The following is a 23261-nucleotide window of genomic DNA, read 5'->3' on the forward strand; positions in this document are numbered from 1 at the left end:
TTCTTTATTTTTTTCACTCTCTATTTTTTCTTCTTTCTATCATGGATAGACGTCCAGGATTTAGATACGAATTGACGAAACGATTTCGGAAATCGGCATCATCTCAAAGTGTTCGGAAGCATTTAGGAATTGTGAGAGGAAAGTAAGAAACCACTTTGGAGAGAAAGGAAAACGATATCAAGTATAAGGTTCGATAGCCAGGGTTCAATGCGAGACAAAAAAAAAAAAGGTCTAAATCGATCACCACGTGGATAAATTTATTTATTTTACAATTGAAGTTCTCTAACATCCTATGAACGACCACGTTATCCAATGAAAAGCCTCGGTCACTTCAAAGTCTTTTCACCCAGAGTGACGTAATTTGAATTTAGAAATCGGCGAAAGTTTCTTCTTCTAGTGAAATTATGGGTTACCAACCTTCAAAAAAGGCAGTCAAATTAACAAAAACTGATGACAATAGCATATAAAAGGTTAAGGAAATAGCATATTTTGTTTCGGTATTTTAATTTTTTTTACGAAAAATTAAAGTAATTAAACTTAATTAATTATTAAAAAATTAAACTTTTGACGGACTTAAGGGGAGAGTGGTCCCTACGACCCTCTTCTACTACGGCCTATTCTACTGCCTACATCTGTGATATAGGCTACCGTATGTACAACATAGTCCTAGACGTAGTCCATCTTTTACGAGCAAGGTCCGTAGGACGAGGATCTCTATGGTACTTTTGACCAAAATTTTTAGAGAGGATAATAAGAATCTTTGTAAATTTACTGTGTCAACAATCAATAGATAATGCAAGGTGGATCTTCGGGACTCTCGGAGAAGAGCCACCTATCCCTTATAGTGGTTTTGACAGAGCTGTAACTAGGATTTTTGCCACCTCCTTAAATTTATGATTCGATAATTTTACAGTGGCGTTCTTTGTTCAAGCCTAAAAACTGCCGCCCGAGGCAGTTGCCTACTGCCCCTTGTACTTGGGGCCCTGGGTTTCGCAAGAGTCTCTGTCGGCATCCTGCTCGCGGGGAAGACATAGTAATAACTTCTTGCACAGACGGTGTATTCGAAAATTTTTCTTTCGTATCGGGTATTGAAAGAAAATGAGGTAAAACGGCAACCTCATAGGTCCATTTGGTAGAAATAACACGAAGGGAGAGATGTTGGGGGAAATGGGGGAGGATCGGGACAGGACGGATCTAGTTCTTGTGGGAAATTTGAGTTTTCCGAGGTCGAACGGATTGTTATTCCCCGCTCGGTCGTTATTCCGATGACCGTTGCCCAGCTGCGGTCGATGTTTCAGTCCCGGATACTGCTCTTTCCGGAGAGGAAAAACAACATGAGGAAAAAGGAAAAAAAAAAGATTCCCGGACAGGAGAAGGAGGGATTTTATTTCCCGGATAGGGTAATGCCATTGCCGATTGGAAGTGAAAACCAACTGAGCCGAGAAGAGAAGGAAATGGCGTCTGGTCATTCGTTTTACTCTTTTTCTCCCAAGGAGTGAAAGCACTTTTGCCTGCTTTCTCTCTCTTTTTCTTTCCCATATATATATGAAGCAATGATCCAAGATTTCCCGAGTTCGAGTCCCGATAAGCTACCACCTCCATTCCTTTAGACCTCTACTTGTAACAGCTGCGTGAGGAAATGCTAGAGAGAGAGAGAGAGAGGATTGTTTTTACCTCCCTGATCGATATTTCAATTGGCTCCTTTCTTAATACACGAATGTCATCAAGTGTCTTGAAAGCTGCGGAAAAGTCGCATTATCCAAGATTACATCGTTTATTGCGTTTGAGTGGGTGGTAAATTTTGGCGCCACGCGTTTCTCAATGCTCCTACGTAATCAAACTTTCAACTTTAAGTGACGCCATGTCGAAGAACTGTTGCATTAACCTCATGAACATTTTTCCTGACATGTAGAAAGAACACTTAGATAGTTTATCATATCATCCGTACATTCGATCAATATTAAATCTAAAATAGCAAAACTACTTTTAAAGCCGTTCCGAGGCGACATAAAAGTTCTAAAAAATTTTACAGGGTGACACGTACTGTAAGAAAATTTTGGACAGTGGCGTCTATCTACCAGTTTCTTGCGTCTACAGAGCTGGGGCCGCGGTTGGTCTGGAGAGAGTTCCTTGCGTTTTGAAAATGATGTCCTGTGAGTGTTTGAGGCACTATTTGAGGTGATGTAGGAGAATTTTCTCGAATGAGTCTCAACATAACCCTTGGAATAGCGAGTATTTCATGGCTTATGCCGGTCTTCAAGTCATGCCCTAGTGGCAAGATGCTCATCCTCCACCACCAATTGCCTCAGGTACCAGGCTTGAACCCGGGGAAGAATATGAAACAAGGTATTTTTTCTAACGAGCTTGAGACGAACACTAATAGACGGTACTTTCATTTCCAACCCAACTCGTTAATGGAAGTAAATTGCAGTATAGCCGGAGAGTTGTGCGGTGTGTGTGTAGTAAAATAGCCTTCAAGTCACTCCTACTACTTCACCAAACCCCAACTCTGGCCATATCGCTATATTGCAATTTAATGCCATTAATGAGTTGGGTTGAAAACGAAGGCACCATCTATCGGTGGTTGTCCCAAGCTCGTTAGGAAAATATCTCTATTCTTCCCTGGGTTTGAACCTAAGGCCGCGACGGCAACCTTCACGGTGGTAGATGAGCATATTGCCACTCGGACGCTAAGTCACCCCAGGTTCTCCTCAGTCTTTTAGTGATTAGTAGTCTTTAAAATATGTGCGAAGACTATTTAGCTCAGGTAATACCAGGGAAGATATTGTCCATATAGCTCTGTTTTATTGGAAGTGGACTAAACAAGTCAAATTGCCAATGCCACATTGTTGAAACAAAATGAAATCTCATTACCTCTGAAATTCTGGGATGAAAAAATTCAGATAAATCTGACATTAACATGTCCGTCATAATGCTGAAAGAAGTAGACCTATAATCCCACATGCAAATTGTAGGATCACAACATACCGCCATCTCTTGCCTCGACTGAGGCTTTTTAGGATTTTCAAATAATTAATAAATAATCACTAGCCAACGGTCCACTTTATATAAACTGTTCCTGAACAACCAGATGCACCCAGGTTCCCATCTCACTCATGCAATTTCAAACATTCCCAAAGGATGGAGACAACTGGAAGTCGCAGTCTGCAGGTAATTATATTAACTGTCAAACTTCCAGCCTTCAACGAATGTAATCATCAATATATTCACTGGATCATTCTGATGAAGTTGTCAATTTAAATTGGTATATATATATATCTCCAGCAATCCGATTGGACTTGGAAACGCCCCCCCCCCTGGAATAGAGGCGTATATTGCTGTAAGGAATGCTGGGGGGGGGGAGGGTCGATGATGCAAAATGATCGTAATCACTTTCACTGTGTAGTTCTGCTTTGGAACCACGAGGAAGAAAGTTTTATATGATGCCAAATTATCGCTGAAGACGTCTTTGAGAAAGATTCGACGCGAATTTGCTAAACTGATTCGAAACATCGCTTTACCTGAAAAATAAAGACGCCTAAAAAAAAGGAGCTCGGGCTTGTCATGTTTGACGAAAATGAGTCATATTTATCTCTTAAATAATGGAATAGGACGGGATGGCGAGGCACACCGTGGAATCAAGAGTGGCACGCGGACGCTTTTCAAAAATTAATGAAGTTCTATTAAATTTTTGAAACAAAGAAATTCTCTCCGACTTTCAAACAATCCTTTTATTATGAATGATGGTCTGGTAGGCTACCAAGCGTATATTTAGTACGGTAGGCCCTGTTAAAATAATAATTATGTGATGACATTCTATTCAATACGTTTCTGTTCAGTTTTTCATCTTTGGACATAGTTTGTTGACATCCCGCGTGTACGAGATTCAGGATCGTCCACACGAGGGACATGTGGGGGGGGGGGGTGTGTTAAGCTTATGAAGTTTATTGTGGTGAGAGGGAAGCAAGCACCCGGAGTCCTCAAGTGTGTACACTGAACATGGTGTAGGTAAGATGAACTACCGATATACGTACGTACGCAATTTGCATTGCGATAATCGTATTTAGGACTCAAAAGCAATTTAGAACTCAAAAGAGCGGCAAACTGAACATTTTTATGAAAATAAGAGGACAGTTGAACAATATTTTGCATAAACGGAAAGAATGCTCGTGTTGCATAAAACGGGACGTATAGTCTGCTTGTTAAAATACGTAGAGTGGCACGTAAATAATCTTAATTATAGCACGACTGAGAAAAGAGGCTGCCCACCCCCAATTGAATGTCACGTGACGTATTTGGTTCATTCTCATCTTGAAGGACTATACAATAACACATGTCACCTTTCATTATACATATAGACCAATTTCCGCCGAATAAAAAAGTCAATACCACCCAGGAAAATAATTTTTTTTTTCGTACAAAACGAATTTTAAAAAACCGGAATATTTTCATCTCGGAATAATTCAACGACTTGAATTCCCCGGACAAGTGACAGCCCAACTTAAAGAAAAACAAGCCCGTTTTCATAAGCATTCACGAGGGAAGGAAAAAAAAAAAAATTGAAACAGCAATGTATATAGGTTATCTCAAAACCAATTTTTTTTCCTCTCCCATTTCCTATCCTTAAACACATCCAGATCCTCTTTTTGAAATACCAATCTCTTCTCCCTTGGCGTGTGTTTATCCTTGCCAGGCAATGCCAAAAGATTCCGAAGTAAGGAATTTCGGGCGAATTTAATTCAGCCTCTTGTGAAAATATTTATCTAAGAGAAAGAAAGTGACATTTACGGAGGGATAATATCCACTACGCGGAGTGAGTCTCGCTTATTAATTCAAATCGGATTCCTCCGCTGTGGTGTGTGTATCTTATCTTTTGCGACAAGCGAAATTCTAGTCATTTCCAGAATAATTCCCTGGAAGCGATGCCACCAGCGAATAATGATAAGACTTTTTTTTTAAATGAAAGTTTTAGAAAGTGAATTTTTCTCTTTTGTAATAACGTTCCGAACGTTCTATAAGAATAATTACATTTTTTTTTTCTCGAATTTCTTAACCCTTTCTGGAATACCAAAAAATTCACTTGACTATATTTATTCTTTATTGCAGTTATTATTATTTCATTTCTTTACGGGGAATAAAAAATTGCCAAATGGAAATTTTGCATTTCATATGTGGTGGGAAATGTCAAATTAAATTTTCAGAATTATCCAAATTAGTGTTCTCTTCAACCGATGAAACGTTTTGCCCACTTCACACACACAAAAGTAGCCGCTATATAATTTCATATTTTATGATTTAAATACAGTCAATATACTGCTTATGCATTTTTTGCCTGCCCTCAAATTATTTCCCTTATTTGTCTTTTTAGTGCGCAGATTATTTTTCCTATTTGTCTTTTTCCGATTCGCAAATTTTTTATTTTTCCTACTTATATATATTTTACTGGTCCACAAATTATTTCTCATATTTATTCACTTTTTGCTGGTCCTCAGATTACTTTTTCTCTTTTTGCCTGAAAATTTTTCAACCCTTTTCACCAGTCCGCTGTTGTAAAAAGGTTAAAAAACATTGATCGAAATGAAATAATTGAGACTTGAAAAAACACAGAATCATCACCAAAAAATATTATTATAATTATTGAAATAATTTTTTTTTCAAATTATCTGAATGAAATTTCTTAAATTATCCAGATGAAATTATTCTATGAAATCTCTATGAAAAAGTTTAGTAATTCCAGTAGAAATACTGAAATTATACAAATGAAAATATTGCAATTATCCGAATCATTCAGACTTATAATTGACATCAATATGCGAAATTCCCAGATGCTGTCCTCATTTACTTGGATAAATGATCCAAATGTATTCTTATCTTACTTGCTTGGATAACCCCTATAAGGCATTAGTCTTGAGTGGCTCGGTAATGCTTGGTCACCCCTATCGCGCTTGTCTTCAATTCAACATAGTCGATAAAAGCTAACAAAAAACATTTACCCGACCCCACTCTCTCTAGTGTTACGCATAGGTCTATCATACTTTCTGCAAGTGTTGTCACCTACCTTCCATAATTGGGAGTAACAAATTAGTATATGACTGAATTTCTAGAAAGATTCCTTGTGGTGGATATGATTGTTCGCTGTTAGCTATGCATTTCAAATGGAGTCAGTTGAGGTAACGTATAACCAAATTACAAAAAATATTATAGTTTATTTACTCCCTTGCATGCCAAAATCCGCGGGGAAATACGTCTTTAAATTGATTTCAATGAAAGAAGTGAGTGGGACAATAGGGGATAAATGTCTCCTTCCTGAAATTGATTGATTTCTCTAATTAACGTCTTTAATGCAGTCGTCTTAAGTCAACTATCAACGAATAAACCCTTTGTTTCCTTCACTTTTGTGATCTAGAGCAATGTCTGAAATCGAATATTATTCCATTCGAATTCCATATTATCATGCAAATCGTAATTTAAGCTATTATTCCGAGTGCTATCCCAGAATTATAAGTTTAATACTCAATGTCTAATTAACAACTCAGGTAAATGCTACAAGGTGAAACTGCTGACAAAGATACAGACATTTATAATACACTGGATGCATCGAACAACGACGACATGGAGTAATACAATGCACGTCGAATCGGAATACATGCCATACACATTCATCTTCAGAAAGTCATACTGTAATAGGAGCGCTTACATGAGAGAATGACTATTAATCCATTAACACGAATAAATTTAATATAACCATTCATACTTCGCATAAATAGGTATGTAAAACGGCTTTGACATCGAATTAGGCATCTGATATTATGTATCACTAGATAACTGAAACATTATGAATATTATGCATGATGGTACCACTAGATAACTAAAACATCAAAGGCATGGATTAATTGACGATTCATACTCGTATGATATTGACGTTTATTGGCTGACGACTCCCGATCGATCGATAAATCGCGTCGAACTCTTAATGGCAATGACGGGTCGGGGGTTGCTATTGGGTCAGTTGATGCTCCCTTTATTGAGCACATGAGTGCGGAAACGTATGGTGAGTACTTTGGATGAGTTAGAGGGGGGTGTAGATGATTCGTCACTTTTCATCACGTCATGATATATATATACAGCGGTTTTGGAAATCAAACGATCTCTAGTAGACAAATTAATGACCAACCAATGGACAGCGTCCGGAAATTGTCGGATGGAATGACCTACAGATACGATTTCTCCATCATCGGGGGATCACCGTCCACATAGGCATCGACCCTATGATAGCATCTAATGGTGCCATTTATTATTCGTTGGTTGACCTTATGAATAGCCGGTCATTTTCCCGAGTAAAAGCGTGATTCAGATTTTCCCAAAACATACATCCATTGCGTTTGAGGTTTTAGACGCTACGGAAATACAGGGTGGGTACAAAAGAAATAAACACATCAATCTGTTCATGGGTAACAACTATTGCAGATATATGCAAATTTCATACACATGTGCATATTAGTACTTACCACAGCTACTGCGATTCAGTGTTTCAGCTCGATCCTTGGAGAAATGTCGGAGGACCGCGAGCTTGGATGAGAAAACAGTTTAGTTATTTTTCTTTCACATTGTTGCATCCTGATTATTATTTTGTAAAGTCCATTTTCTTCATCTTATTGGCGATTAGAGGGAACTGGCAAAAAGGGTCCATGCAATATAAAAGGTTGAGACTTATAGGAAGTGAAAGGACAAAAATTCTGCCCCTAATGATCATATGAATGAAAAGTCACATAGTAAGAGGTTTGGGCTTATAAAAAAGCCATCTTGTCAGTGCTATTAAACGACCTATTCCACATCAAAGCCAGTAGCGTAAGAAGTGTTCTGGATTTGTGTATGTGCTTGGCTTATGTAGCTCTCCGTAGAATATTTTTATTGCTGAACTAAATTATACGATTGCTTGTTCCCAGGCTGCAAAATATTGTGGGTGCTCGAGCATCTACTGAATCACTGGCTCCGACGCCACTGATCAAAACACATTGTGATAAATATATGCGGGTAATTTTGTATTCTAGTGATACGCGAACGTTTCTAGTACATGATATTCATCAGGTGTGAGTTCATGCGGCTTAGCTTTCGAGAAACAGAAAATCCAACGGAACTAAAAATTTCAGAAAAATCACTTCATTATTTACTTGTCTTTGTACTCACCACAAACGCATTTAACACTATATACTTATATTATTAAACCTATTATATTCCGTACAAATAGTGAAAAGTGTAGGCACCGAGAAAATAATGGACTGCACATAATAGAAAAGGAAAGTTTTATTAAAATTATCTTATACATTCTTTCGCATGACTGCAAATTTCACGCGATTAGTTCGAGAACGTTCTTTCAAATCCTTTTTTATCCCGTTCATTGTTCGATTCCTGGCAATTGTCATGGCCTAGCAATCACTGGCTAGGCCATGACGGCATACAATATAAAAATCCCTAAAAGGTAGAAGAAAGCTAAGAGTAGGTAAATGGGATATGTCCTTTTTTTTTTATTTCCATGAGAACAATTTCTTACTTTATTCCTTGGAAAAATAGATGTGTTTTTCTTTTATATTGTAGAGTTAAGTAGCCCGAGAAATGCTCAGCCTTTTTCCTTTGTATGCGTGAAAGCTTTTCTTTTTCCCTCCTTTGAGAAATTTCCTATTTATCTATTTTTATTTTATTTTTTTCATTTACGCCTTTTTTTTTTTTTTGCCAGTTTTATTTATTTATTTTTTGAGAAATCCTTTGCAAAAGAAGATTCGCATTTCCTAGTAGCTTTCTGGAAAGCGAATTTTTGTGAACAACTCCGTGTTATTCAAATGCTAAGAGATTGCATAAGGATGATGATGGTGCTCGGGACCGAGTCCAAAGGAACATGAGTTACTTTCTTGTGTTGTATCCAGTTTATTCTCGAATCTGAGAGATACAAGTAACGCTGATACCGTTTCGAAACATTATTTTTTTATCTATTCAAAATGCATGAATTATTTTCCCATTTGTGTATATGTTAAAACAAATGTGATAAATGCAGTTGTTATACATAATAGCAGTTTATTATGCATACTTAGCAAGCATTTTGGCGAATTTGATAAGTTTACATAAATGTTCCTAAATCCCTTTTACCGGTGATTATGCATTGTACCCAATCGTCGTTTGTAGATCTAATAAGAACTAAAAATATTATTACTTATTACGATTATGCGACCAAGCGTCGTTTGTAAATTTGATATATTTCCCTAAATTTATCACTTTTGCCGGTGATTATGCATAATACCCAAGTGTCGTGCCAATGGTAAACATGATAAGTAATACTATACGATATACTATACATTATAATTCACATATGTATCGTTATGTCGGGGTACGATATCAGTGATTGACAGTAAATGACAGTTCTTAGCATTTATCAGCAGTATAAAAGAGAGAGAGAGAAACAAAGCTTATCATTGCGATGACCCGTTTGAAGTAAATTCCAATAGCTCATCTTTGTCCTCATGAAAATGGAGTCTCATTAAATAGCAAAAAGTACCGTTACCACAAAAAAAAAAAACCAATATATCATATATAACGCTCTATTCATAATTACCTTTTAATTTTCACAACAGACAACGAAAAACAACCTTCTACAGTCGGTAAAGAAATATCCCGTTTTGTCCCTATTTTCATCAAAGCAACTGAAGAAACCTGAATTCGTCATTTTTACAGCAATCATGATTATAGATGATTTGCAAGAATTTATAATATGATTAATAATAATAATAATCATAGCGTTTCTAAATTCAATTGATTCTGTGCTCTGCTGCAATGTTTGGCCTTTGCGTCGTGTGATAATTGGCTTATTTTTTGCATCAATAGTATTAGTTACAGCAGAGGTCTTCAACCTTTTCAGGTCGGGAGCACTGCCTGTATCCATCATCAAAAGAAGAGCATCCTTACAGCGAGTTTAACATACGAATGCATGAAAAAATGACGCTGATTTCATCCTTGAGTACAATTGCTTCAAGGTGGCTTAATTGGAATGTTGATGTGTTGAATGTTTTGTGCTCGCGAGCACGAAATCGGACATGAGCATCGGGCACTCTGGGTACTTCAGGGAGCACCGTGGTGCTCGCGAGCAACGGGTTGAGTTGGAGTTTTAAAAATAATAGCTGTTGTTTTTGTTGGCGAGATTGACAAGACCCTGTTCTTTTTCGACGCATATAGACACCATGTAAGTCATATTTTATGCAGAAATAAATAATAGTATCCAGCATGCAATTTATATATAATACCTCTAGACTTGAAAATAGCACAACCAAAACCATCTGTATTCGATCGAACAGAGCCATTTTATTTTTCCTTTTCCAAGTATTTGAAAAAAAAAAAGAAGTTTCTCCAGCGTCATTTTGACGTGGAAAATCATTGTCTGGAAGTGTGTCCTCCCTGTCGTTGGACGTTATATCATTTCCTTGGATAATTAAATTCTTGGATATTGAAGACCTCTTTCCCTCGCCTCGATACGATACGATAGAAGGGCGTCGATTTCCTCTAAATTGAATTTTAAAAGTTAAAAGCGAGAAGAAGAAGAATTAATTTTTTTTTTCTTCTATTTTTTGGTGGCTGTTCAATTTAGACTTGGTACTTTAGGTTTTAGTTTCTTATTTTTTATATACCATTTTAGTTTCAGTTGTGAATTCTCTCCAAATAATGCAATTTCGTTTTCACTATTGGACGTGTCTCATTCAATTTCACTCTTCTTTATATATATATTTTTCCCAATTTTCAGTGAAGTGCAATTTAGGTGCTCTCTCTTATTATATCTTTTTTTAGTGCCTTGGACGAGTCACAATATCGAGATCTGTTTCTTTCTTAAATTTCTGGATGTTCGATTATAAGCGTCTGGTTCGGGAATGACAATTGTGATTGGATTCACATTAATATAAAACATATATTTTCATGATTTATATGATTTTGCTTGTAGATTTTTGTACCTTTGGATATCCCTTGATCATCGCATTTGTTTTTATAATTAATTATGATTTCCATAATCTCAATCAATGGCCAAACTCTATGAATTCATCATGGATTTCACTTATTTATGATTTTCGGACATTAAGTTTTTCAACGTTATTTTTAAGCAGGTTGCTTAGTCAACCTGTTGCGCATGGTACTTGGTGCAGCTCCAAGAGTGATTTGAGATTTTATCCCGATTTCGAAGGTACGAGGGATTTATAGACATCCCGATTAAAATATCAGTATTAAGAAGAATTAAGCCAGAATGTGACATATCCAAAAAAATCCAACATTTGGAGAGTCAGCCAAATTTTTTGGAACAAAAATGGTCCAAAATATTTTCTCTCGACTTTTCTGGGAACTGATGACCATTTAGACACTCTAATATAAATCCTGAAATAAATTTCTTATTCTCACGTTCTAATTTTAATTATCGGACATAGAAATATTTTAGCCACCGATTCCGATTTCCAATTTTAGTATCACGTCTTCGCCATTCCGGTGCCCTGTTTTTATTTAGATAATATGGTCACTCTCAATCACGGATTAGACCAGTGTTTCCTCAACCACCGCGCCCTGACATTAGTCAAACTGGGCCGTGAAAGGTTCACCGTTTCATTTTTACCCATTTATTTCACATTAGTCGTGTGCGTAACCGGGTGTTCCACTCACAAAAAGGAAATCAACCTGGCCGCGGGCTTCCAAAGGTTGAGAATCACTGGCATAGACTTACTTATGACCGTTAGTCGTTGAATTCGATTCTTAGAATGAATTTTTCAAATCAGTGGAAGTAATCAATGGAGCTTCATTGGAGTCATCCCAATGACAGAAAGTAATACCTTAATACGCATAATACAGATTTCCTGAATTCAACTTCGTAAATTCAATGATCGAGTCCATCAATACATCACGAAATGGAAATCGAGCATTCTTGAGCATTCGTTTCGGTGAGCATCTGACAAGAACTTTTGGAATATTATGTTGTTGATTTCTTTTACCGTATATTATGATCAGCCCGTTGACACGTATTGATTATGTGTGAATCTCTATATAGTCAATCCCGGTTATAACGTTCCCACTTATAACGTTTTCCAGCTTAGTGCGACTTATTTTCAAGGTCTCACTTCTAAGTAATTCTCATTAAGATTTCCTTTTTAAAACGTTTTCCCGCTTACAACTTTTTTCATGGTGGTATATATATATATATATATCATCATCCAAAATTTAGTAAAATTTCCGGACACACCCATCCTCACGGAACGCTCACTGAGATTAGAAGAGGGGTGTGTCTTCAAAGGCCAAAGTTGAGCACCTAGCAACAGGTGAAGATATGCCAACAAGAATTTGTATGATTGTTGAAAGAGAAATACTACCCGTAAAAAACTCATTGTTTGTTTTGGGACGTAGATGAATAAACTTGAATTCTAAACTGCCAGGAAAAATTGGTGTTCGTTTAGGTCCTAAGAGAATGAATATCAATTCATTCTGATAGAGACAGAATTTTGTGCACTGATTGATTGGTTGAAAAACGGAATTTTACCCCCACTCTATTGAAATATATCCACATATATATATATATATCAAACAGTTATATTCCCTTTTCCCTTGTCTACACTATATCCGATTGCACTTTTGGGAACGTGAGCAAGGATCGAAACTGACACACAACACGAGTAGGAGAGACACAGAACGCAATCCAGTCCCGGAAGATGGGTAAAGTAAAGTAGATGGATACCTACTGTTTTTCTTTCCTGCCATTCCACTCGGATTGGAAATGAGAGATTCACCGATTTATTCATTACTTCTGGATAGGATACCGACTCACTCACCCCACCGGCCGGGAGTCGGAATTCTTGCTGCCAGGAAAAATATATAATAAAAAGAAATAGGATGGGGTGGAAGGGAAATATACAGTAGTTGGTAAATGCTGGAAGGAATGACTCCATCTGTTCCGATATGTACAATATTTTCTCCCCACTTCCCATCTGAATCGACAAGATAAATGCTTCGACAGTTTTCCAACGGCGAAAGGAATGCTGGGGACCGTATGTGGGATATGATCTGGATCACATATGATCACGGATACGATATTCGTGGGGGTATAGTAGTTGCCGGGTAGTTTTATGGTTTCCCCATTGTGGCTTAGATGTGAGTGGATGCTGAAACTGTAATGGATGGTGGTTGGATTCCTACAAAACTTTTATACTGGCATCAATTGACGAAGATTTTTATTAGGGTTCCTAGGTTTTTAATTGTCGAAGCACGGAAAACGATGACTGACCACGCTTAGTTGGGATTGAAGCGGGACACCCGCGTGGCTAATTGACACCTATTGCTATAATCCAGAGGTTCTTAAGCTATGGATCGTGATCGACGCGCAGCGGCTGCTGGAAGCAATCGCACAAATCCATGTACAGTCCAGTTTTTAATACCTTTATTGTGTTATTGGTTTCACCAATATCGATTATGCAGAGATTCTAAACCCTTTCTAGACGCAACCCAAAATCAACGAAATCATCAAATTCGTGACTCATGGGTCTGCTTGGTTTTCGTTATCGGTTGATTTTGAGTTGCGGCTAGAAAGGGTTAAGAATCTCTGCATAATCGATGCAAAATGCCATCGATTCAGCGACCGCAAAAAAAATTAATAATAAAGAAAAATACGGGACAGGTTTTTGATTAATTTTCTTCTGGAACTCTCAATTTTTATCAAATTTTAACTTTGAAATTTCATTTATTCTGTTTATTTAAAAAAAAAGTCCAGTAATATTAAGTTATTTGTTTCATCAATTTTTTCTAACTATGAGTCAAGTGTAATACAGGCACAATTATTACACTTGACTCATAGTTAGAAAAAATTGATGGCAGATGACAGAATAACACAAAAAAACAAACTTCAACACTTCTTCAGCACGTACACGCACATTTCGACACGTACCAGTTCGTTAGAAACTCCGTAGAATATGAGAAAATGTGCACACGGTGCATGTACATGTACGGTGGAGTAGTAGTAGCAGTAAATAAAATTCATCAGGTGTCTGGATATAATTCTTTCATTTGTTCAGAATTTCAATCAATCGTAGAAGTATTTATTTAATTTATTCTGTTTCTATTCTGAATTTTCTTCAATTTTGAAATTCTGAATTTCCATTTGTTTTGCTTATTCCGAAAAAAAATATCCATTAGGTCAGGAAATATTTCTTCCATTTATTCTGAATGTCCAGTAGTGCTGGGATTATCTTTTTTAATTATAGACAATTTCTTTTATTAGGTTCTAATTTTAACCCTTTGAGACCGGGAAATTTTTGAAAACCCGAATGTTAAATGTTTCATCCGCACGATCGATCGAGCTCGGTCTTAAAAATGGTTTAATTAGTTTTAAAGTTATTTCTTTCATCAATTTATATTACTTTTGATAAGAAATTTCCATTAATTTTTTTGTTAATTCAAATTTAATATTGTGTACGTATGTAAATGCTCAGCCTGTGCCATTCCTCCTTTCTCATAGAATATTTAAAATAGGGGGTTAAGAGGACCTCTCTTCCCGAAAGTATTAAGGCTCTTCAGGCTCCCTCTATGATTTTAGCCCCGGGACCCGCGTCTCGTGAGGGCTGCCCTGGATACTAACGGTGCTTGCGGCCCGGAAAATGTTGAAGAATCCGTATTCGAATTATGATTAGTCCGATCGATTAACGATTGGAATCGATCAGTTAATTTCTTATCCATTTTGTTTCACACAGTAAGTATTCAATGCTAATTGATATTGGATGGAAATCTGATTCCTGATCGGGATATTCGTCATGAATATTATAATTTTTTTTTTAAATATCTTGAAACGATATCAGACAGAAAAATTAAAAATTGAAATGATCTTAGCGAGGAATAGTTTTAATTTAATATCGATATAAGACCACGGAAAATACAAAATAATGAAGTCAAATCATTTCAAAAAAGAATTATTCCCAGTAATATTGGCAATATCGGAATTTAATTAGCAGAAAAAGAATCAATCGACTCTTCTAGGAATTCTCCGAAATGACCATGTAATTAATGCCTTGAAATTCATTTTTCCGTTCAACCTATGGAGAAAGATTTTGCAATACTGACCTTGGATTTTCTGTACTATGGGGTTAATTACTAAAAATCAATTTGGGAATGATCGAAATTAGAATCAGAAATCATTTTGTGATTATTAGCACATTATAGCACTTATATGTTCAAGTAAACAGGAAATCAGTCAGAAAAATCTCAATAAATTCAATACTTAACGATTTTCATTATCATGGAGCGATTATGTGAAAATTAAGATGACGGAACGAATGAGCTGAATATATTTGGATGGGCTCAATTATGCATTTGGCGACCCAGTAAAGGAAAAAAAAACATTTTTTTTTGGCATCCATGCAAATGGCAAAGGCAATGGGCCCGCAGGAATCACCCTTATTTGATTTTTAAAATTTCACTAGAAGATAAATTTGAAGGCTTTACTGAAAGCCTTGCCTTGAGGGTCCGTCAAAAACCATGGCCTAGGTTGTTCTTGCCGTTATGCATGTATTAATAAAACGCAAGAGAATATTCTTTACTCGCACATATATAAATTGATAAAATTTCAAGTTTGGGTTTGTTAAGATGATAGCGTAAATCGAAATATGAATGTGATTTAATCCCGTTTTACGGCCTGGGTATAGCCTTGCTCTTTTGGGTGACCATATTAAAAGATCGGGACAATGCCGAATGTCACAGAAAAAAATCACCAAAATATGCTAACCATAATTACAAAATTTGACAAAATATGCTAACCATAATTACAAAATTTGTCAGATTATGCTAACCATAATTACAAAATTTGTCAAAATATGCTAACCATAACTACAAAATTTGACAAAATATGCTAACCATAATTACAAAATTTGACACAATATGCTAACCATAATTACAAAATTTGTCAGATTATGCTAACCATAATTACAAAATTTGACAAAATATGCTAACCATAATTACAAAAATCACCAATAAGCGGAAATGCACATGTATATGTTACTGCCTAAAAGCCGAAATCGGCCAGTGCTCATAGGCCGGTCCAATAAACCCTGCCAAAGTCCGAATTTCGAGCTTTCGCCGGCCCCTATATCCCTAATATATCGATATTCCAATTCCTTTAATCATTAGGGTTGTCATAGCTAACTATAATTATAAATGGCCATAATTATCGCAAAAAAAGAAAAGAAAATACGCCAACGTTGCGTTGCCCCCAAATCATAGGGATCGATACATAGGTGTCGGCGAGGGCCGGAAATTAGGATATTGTTTGAATCAACTGGGCTGGCCAATTCGCGTACTGACCGAATTTGGGCTTTGGCAGTAAGATATATATCTAGTATTCAATGTTCATCACACAAATTTCAGGTCACGTGATAATTTCCCTCTTTTATATAGGAAAATCTCTCAATAACGGACACCCATGGAACCAGATTTTTTCCTCCTAAGATAGAGGTATTCCCCTAATTCACAATCGTAAATGAGTTCTTATTAAAAGGGGCACGGATCAGGTCATCTGTCTCAAAAACAGAAGTGTCCCTTAACTGTTGATGTGACTGTATTCGGTATTCAATATTTTCCTCCGAAATTTAACAAGTATAGTATTCGAACGGGAACTTGTTGCTTTGCGACGATGGCCATCTGTTTTGTTGAAAATGACCACAGATGGTCACGGAACGAGTCGAATGGAGGCGTTGGTAGACCCTTATCAGTTTCTCACTCACACACACATTAAAATTAATGGATATCACCAATAATGTGGAAAATTTTGATCTGGATTCGTTTTCGTTTGCCCTTCGGCTATTTTATGTTTTCCTCAGCTGAGACCGAGTTCTCAGATGGCTCCTTTTCACTATATTATTTTGATGCTGTACAAAATTCCTGACTTAAACCAATAAATTCAGATCCCTACGGTTTTGTTAATGGACACACGTTTCAGACATAGAGCGAGTTTGACGTATGGTATCGAGTGAAAAGAGAATGTGTGCGCCGCTCGTGAGCTGACTTCGTGCGAGTAAATGAACCTTGGTACCGGATATATTTATGTATGGTAGGCTGGTGGAATTTTTATATACAGAGATTTGACGCCCCCCGTAGATGACTTTTAATGGCGTCGAAAAGTTAATGGGATTTTTTTGGATGTCTTGGATAATAAAAATACGCATACGGTGCACGAAACCCACCTCCGTATTTTCAACACCGCGTCATTCATTTTAAACGTGAAAAGTTGCTTTTGTTTTTTTTGCTTAACTCTATATATACTAGTTGCGCCATTTTAGGTTTCGAAACAATTTGTCATGGTGACAAAAAAGGGCATTTTTTTATTTTATTTAAGTCATTATTCGGTGATATACGATGCTATCGTAAACGTGATTCAGCAACCGATAACATTATTCGGATTCCTTTAAATAAAACTACTAAAAATAGGATGGCCATATACGAGACGCATATTTTACTGGACATTGCATTTCTTAGTATTTTTGGAAGTCCTGAATTTTTCTTTTAAATATAAAAATGCCTCGTTTTTTAATCGAATTTTATTTGAATTTTTACTTTTTAATAATAATTTTAAAAAATAATAAAATTAATAATAACATTTTAAATATATATAGAAGATAGAAAAATTATTTTCACGATTTATATTACGATTATGACAAAATACACGAATGCAGTCAGACACCGACTAAACTAATTTTTTTTTGTTTGTAGTTCTTTAAATTTGTGTTAATCGCAGCCCCGATATTACGATTTTCTGAAATTTAATAAATAAAATTTCAATTACTCAACTTCGTGTCATTTGATCTTTACCGACAACTAAATATACTCTCTTCCATTGCGGTATTTATACTTGTCTTTCCTTTAATTTGTGAATAACATGAAATAGATACGATAACATTCTAAATATTCCCTTAATACATGAAACAGTGAAGAAAAACCATTTTACATACATTATTCCGGAATTTTATAACAAACAACACACATGATATTATTTTTTCTCCGACCATTTTTGGCGAGAAATGGCGACGATCCGTTTTATCACCGAAATTAGATCTTTATTTCCGTATTTTTTTCGATAAAACACCGACAGCTTAGCAAAAAATTTGCTTCGCTCCGACATGGTGGTAGGGTTAGAGTAAATTCTCAACTTTTGACGTGCGAACATATTTATTAAGGCTGAAGTGAGAGACATTGTAACAAATTCACACCAATTGGTACTAGTTAATTGCGATTAAAGCATAACTTCGAGAAACAAAAGTAATCGATCTGTGTTCACATGGCAAAATGTAATAAGTCACTTTTTCAAAATTTCAGGTGGGCAAATTTGTAAACAATATTTTGCAAAAATGTGATACTGTGGCTTTTTGACTTATCTCAATTTGCCTCCGTTTGTTCCTCATAAACCAAAAGAGATGGACGAAATTTTCTCACCTTCCATAATTTTGATGAACGAGACTCCAGAATGGGAATAACAAAATTTTTTGGGAAAAGTGACTTGTAACATTTTGCCATCTTACCACAGTATTTTGGGTTGAAAACGGGACAACATACCGTAATCAACCCGTTTATTTTTGGGATCTTGGGAGATCGTCCAAGATCCCTTCCTAGAAGTCTTGCCCTAGAATGTGCGGATTATTCCGGGATCACACTATAAAAATTTGATAAAAGATATTTTACAAAACAAAAAAAAAGCAGCCAATACGTGTTATATAAGTATCTTATACATAAGCTAAATATTATAATTACGGAAAGTATAAAAGAGCTTTCATAAAACTTTTATAGTATAATCCGGGCCTTAGCTTTGCTTTTGTTTTATACATTTCGCTTGCTTCATTGAAGTATGCTATCGACACAATTTTCAAAAATACGGACGTCTGGTAACCTTTACATGCAACTTTATTTATATTTATTACTAAACTGTTCATTTAAGTTTTTATTATACCCACACACACATTATACCATTCATATATTTCAGTTGAAAAATGTTTTTTTTTGTATATTGTCTCTCTCATTCATATTTATTTTTTGTCTTGTTTATTTATTTATTTTTGTTTGTTTATTTTGGCAATTTTTATTTATTTGTTTATTTTTCCCTCCCATTCTTATTTGGACATGACACGAAAAAAATGAAAAAAAGGTCTCGCAGGTGCAGATGAAATGACGAACCTCAGAGCCTACAACCACGGACGACACATAGGATTGATATTGAATTTCGTCAGGAGCTACTATTTCTTGTCGAGCTTGTTATGGAGTTCTTCTTGGTATCCAGCAGCCGTCCATGCCAGTATGTCTCATTATAACTTATATGTTTATGTCTTGACTGACCACTGCTTTTATATTTCTCTTCCTCCCGCAAAACTTGTGTCACAAACTTGTTCCTCCGTGGGAAATCGTTACTGATCGGACGTGTTCTATTTTTACATGGGAGCTGAATATGTCATCCACGGCAAATGTAGATATCCCTCTTTTCTCCAAACGCATCATTATCGTTCTTCTTGTATATATTTGTGTAATAAATACACAGATTGTGTACATCTTTTCATGTCGGACGAAGCTAATCTTGATAATGGTTATATGGGTTTCGGGGAATAAATTGTATCTTAAAGGTACCATATATCTTGGACTAGCTATATCTTATTATACCGTATATCTTGTGATAGCTACATTTCTGTGGGATAAATCTGTATTCCTGATCAGTGTTTTTAATTAGCAGTTATCTGAGGTTACCTTGGTCGATTACTTGGGATTCCACGGACCGTTGGTCTATCATTTACCTAACCAGGAACCCTTGCTCTATTACTTAGAAATCCACGGCTCCCATGGTAAATTTATAGTTAACCTAATTTTTTAAAAGTTTCTTACTCTATAAATTTAATATAAGATCAATTAATGTAAAGGAAGTGTTGAAATCATGTCCCGGATTTTTGTAAGGAAGCCCTCTTTGGGCCCTAAATGGAAACTTTGACCCTCATTATATCGATAAGAGTTAGTCAACGAATCATAACTTCAATGATAAATTTCTGATTTAACCACCAGAGGTGCTATTAATGGGGGAATCATTATTCTTCCCACTCTCCATTGTCGCGAACGGGGGAAGGACTGCCAGTGTTAAGTCCGAAGGCTCAGAACGAATCTTATTCATGTCTTTTATACTACACGTATGTATTCATTTTAAAGGAATCCGTGAGAAAAACATATCTTAAGGACCTTAGGGCTTCGCAATGTGAGGGGGGGGGGGGGTATTAAATTTCCACGTAATTTTAGTTTCTTTGTAATTTTTAATTCTAAAATAAATAAATTCAATTTTTTTAAAATTTTCATATGATTTTAAAATTCTCTAATTAAATTCATATTTCCAGTAAATTGGATCAAAATCAGAAATAAATTTAATCCAAATATTTCTGATGAATCGAATCCAAATCTCAAGTAAACTAATTCAAATTTTCTCAAAATTTTCAAAGTTTATTGGAATAATTTGGAATATTTCATAGAAAGTAAAATTCGTGACTTTCTAAAGAACTATTTACTGATGTTCCGATTCAAAGAATGAAAAAAGAATTCTCAGTATGTTATGTCTGCAGTTAATAATTATGTCTCCAATGCTTATATACAAATTACGAAATTGATTATTCACGTAATATCTAAATATACCGAAATAATTGAGGCTAACGCATGTTTGACACATAATAAGATGACGAATATATGAATACCGTATATAATGATGTCATAAATCAACGATAAAAGGGTTTTAGGGTCGAGTTTTGGGTTCGAAAAAGAGATTGACTGTAAATTTTAGGTCAAGGGAGCGGCGCCAAGAACAGGAAAAATGCATCTAAAATTATATTAACAATAACCGTGAAAAATCCAAATTAAACAGAAACTCCATTATTAATAAAAAAAACCAATTTTTTTGACACCGACAAATCATGTAAATGTAATTTTACATCGGTGTTATGATATATGAATCCGATCGTGGCTCAATGTTTTTTCTTGTATGAGTTCATGGACACCATAGGGTTGGTCACGTCGAAATTGAGACCCCGCAACCGAATACAATACGTGGCCTCCTTTCGCTTTTTAATAAGAAAATTCTCCTACCTGTTTCCGTAGATATAAAGATAATATAGAAGAGAGAATATGATGATGATGACGACGGAGACGGCGATGACCCGAAACTGGTTAATCGGGATTCAAACGACGAACGTTATAAAAGCCCAGAGATATGCATATAGATATGGATTTTTTTTTTTCTAAGGGTAAACACCGAAGTTTATTCTTCGTTAAACTTCGGATGTAGGTTATGAGATGGGTATTGAAAAATAAATTAGACAATGTCTATATGAGCATTAAGATATGAAAATGAAGTTATTTCAGTATATTTATCATATTTGGTGGAATCGCGTAATCAAGTGTTTCTCAACTTTTCTGAAAGCAAGGGCCAATGAAATGTCTGAAACAATTTGACGGAACATTTGTGTCCCGTATTACGGGACATGCCTGTAATTTTCGTTTCGTTTTTTTTTAAATATATATATCTGTCCATTTTTTTCAATGACACTTATTTGACTTTTGTAACATTTAGCAAAGTCGTGAATGCACCACACACACACACACACACACACACACACACACACACACACACACAGAGCCTATTCATAATACAGATAAAATTATGATAATTACGGGAAAAATTATATAAATATTCATCTCATGTTTGTCAGGTTTAACGTTTTGTCTGCAATTTCCTTCGAATTTTAGTTCTTATAAATTCAATAATTCTTTATTGATTATTAAGTGTTACTTCTGACAATGTTTTTGATGAAAATTGGCAGTGTCCCGTATTTTGAAGGTTATTATTCAAGATCTCAAATTACCGTATTTTTCTCAATGAAATATGGTCATCGGATCATTTTAATATGTATATTTTTGTAAAATACATTTTTTTAATGCGATTTCTAGCAGCACTTTACTTCCACACCCTTTTGAGATTTTAGTAGTAATTAGCAAGTTGCATTTAAAGCAATAAATTGCATTTTTTGGTAAGATTTAGTGATGTTAAGGGTTAGGTTAATGCAGAGGGACAGGAAAATGCATTCTATTGGAAAGGAGCTTTACAAAATATATGGGTTCGCCATTGCTGAAATAAAAAGCTTCAAAGAATGCGATATATCTCGTCAATGTCGTTGAGAGGATTAATCAATCTTAATGATAAATTTCATAAAATTTACCGTAACTATGCCAAAAACGGAAATCTTAGCCTCTTGGCTAGCGTATGCGATTAACAAAACAGTGCAGCTCTGAATTCTGTCCAGACCGTATCAGGCAACGTATGAGTTCATGGACAAATAAATAGCCACGGAAATGACAGTGAAAGTTGCCATTTGCAGCCGTAGTATAAAAAGCTACGTCTTGCACCCTTACCATATCCCTTATGTAAACACATCGATTTCCATTCGAAAACACAATAAGCACGGCATCAGTACAATAGATGTAGCCACGTGGAGTCTACAGAGGGGTGTAGATGGAGAGGAAATCCAGGGGTCAATAGTATGACTCACAGGGCAAACCTGGAACTTCCGTGCTTAACTGCGATGATGGTCAATTTACATGCATTGAAATAAATGACCACATTGTTATGTAAAATATATACGTACCCGAGATGAGTCTCAAATTATTAGCTGACAGTGTTTCCAATACAATTGAAAATTGATGAATTTGAAACCAAAGCTTTTTGAAATTGAAACACTGAAACTGGTGAGACTTGGGTCGCCTCTTCTGGCCAGCTTGCGATGTACCCGGATTTTTGAATTGTCCGCAACTTCGAAATTGACCATGATACGTTGGGCTGGCCAGGTTTCGCCGAGACAATCGTCCAATTGTTGCCTATTTTCGACCAGTGGTAGCCTACGAATAAATAAATTAAATTAAGACACTTGGACTTCTCGTTATTAAAATACACAAAAGCTTGTGAATGTGGTCGCGCCGCATCATACCATAGGACATACATGATTATTCCATGACCCGCAGCAAAAGTGGCCCTCGGAGTCATATAATGCTGCTCTTGACGTCAAATATAATTTTTGACAATGAACTAAGCGGCATATTTCCAAATCACTTAAGGGACCCGCGGCATATTTGAAGATCGCTCGAGTGACCCGTGACACTGTTCCGGAGCACTTATTCGGCTCGCGGTGCATTTCCACGCCACTTTAGTT

The 23261-nt window shown here is 35.9% G+C and overlaps 1 protein-coding gene across 8 annotated transcripts in view; it reads left to right on the top strand.

Moving 5' to 3' along the window:
* The window catches only part of LOC149078477 (latrophilin Cirl-like), a 309115-nt gene that overhangs the window by 181130 nt on the left and 104724 nt on the right, over positions 1-23261 (top strand). For 7 of the 8 annotated variants that reach the window (XM_089240590.1, XM_089240593.1, XM_089240595.1 and 4 more), the window contains one exon: positions 19184-19330. The exons of the other annotated variant lie outside the window; for it this stretch is intronic. In XM_089240590.1, coding sequence (XP_089096716.1) covers positions 19184-19330 — 147 coding nt within the window. The remainder of the gene's footprint in view (positions 1-19183; positions 19331-23261) is intronic. 8 annotated transcript variants of the gene reach the window in all.

The sequence above is a fragment of the Pholcus phalangioides genome, unplaced genomic scaffold, assembly GCF_987345545.1.
Source record: "Pholcus phalangioides strain wild (caught in Gottingen) unplaced genomic scaffold, Ppha-v1.0 ptg000013l_1, whole genome shotgun sequence".
Classification (NCBI taxonomy): Eukaryota; Metazoa; Arthropoda; class Arachnida; order Araneae; family Pholcidae; genus Pholcus; species Pholcus phalangioides.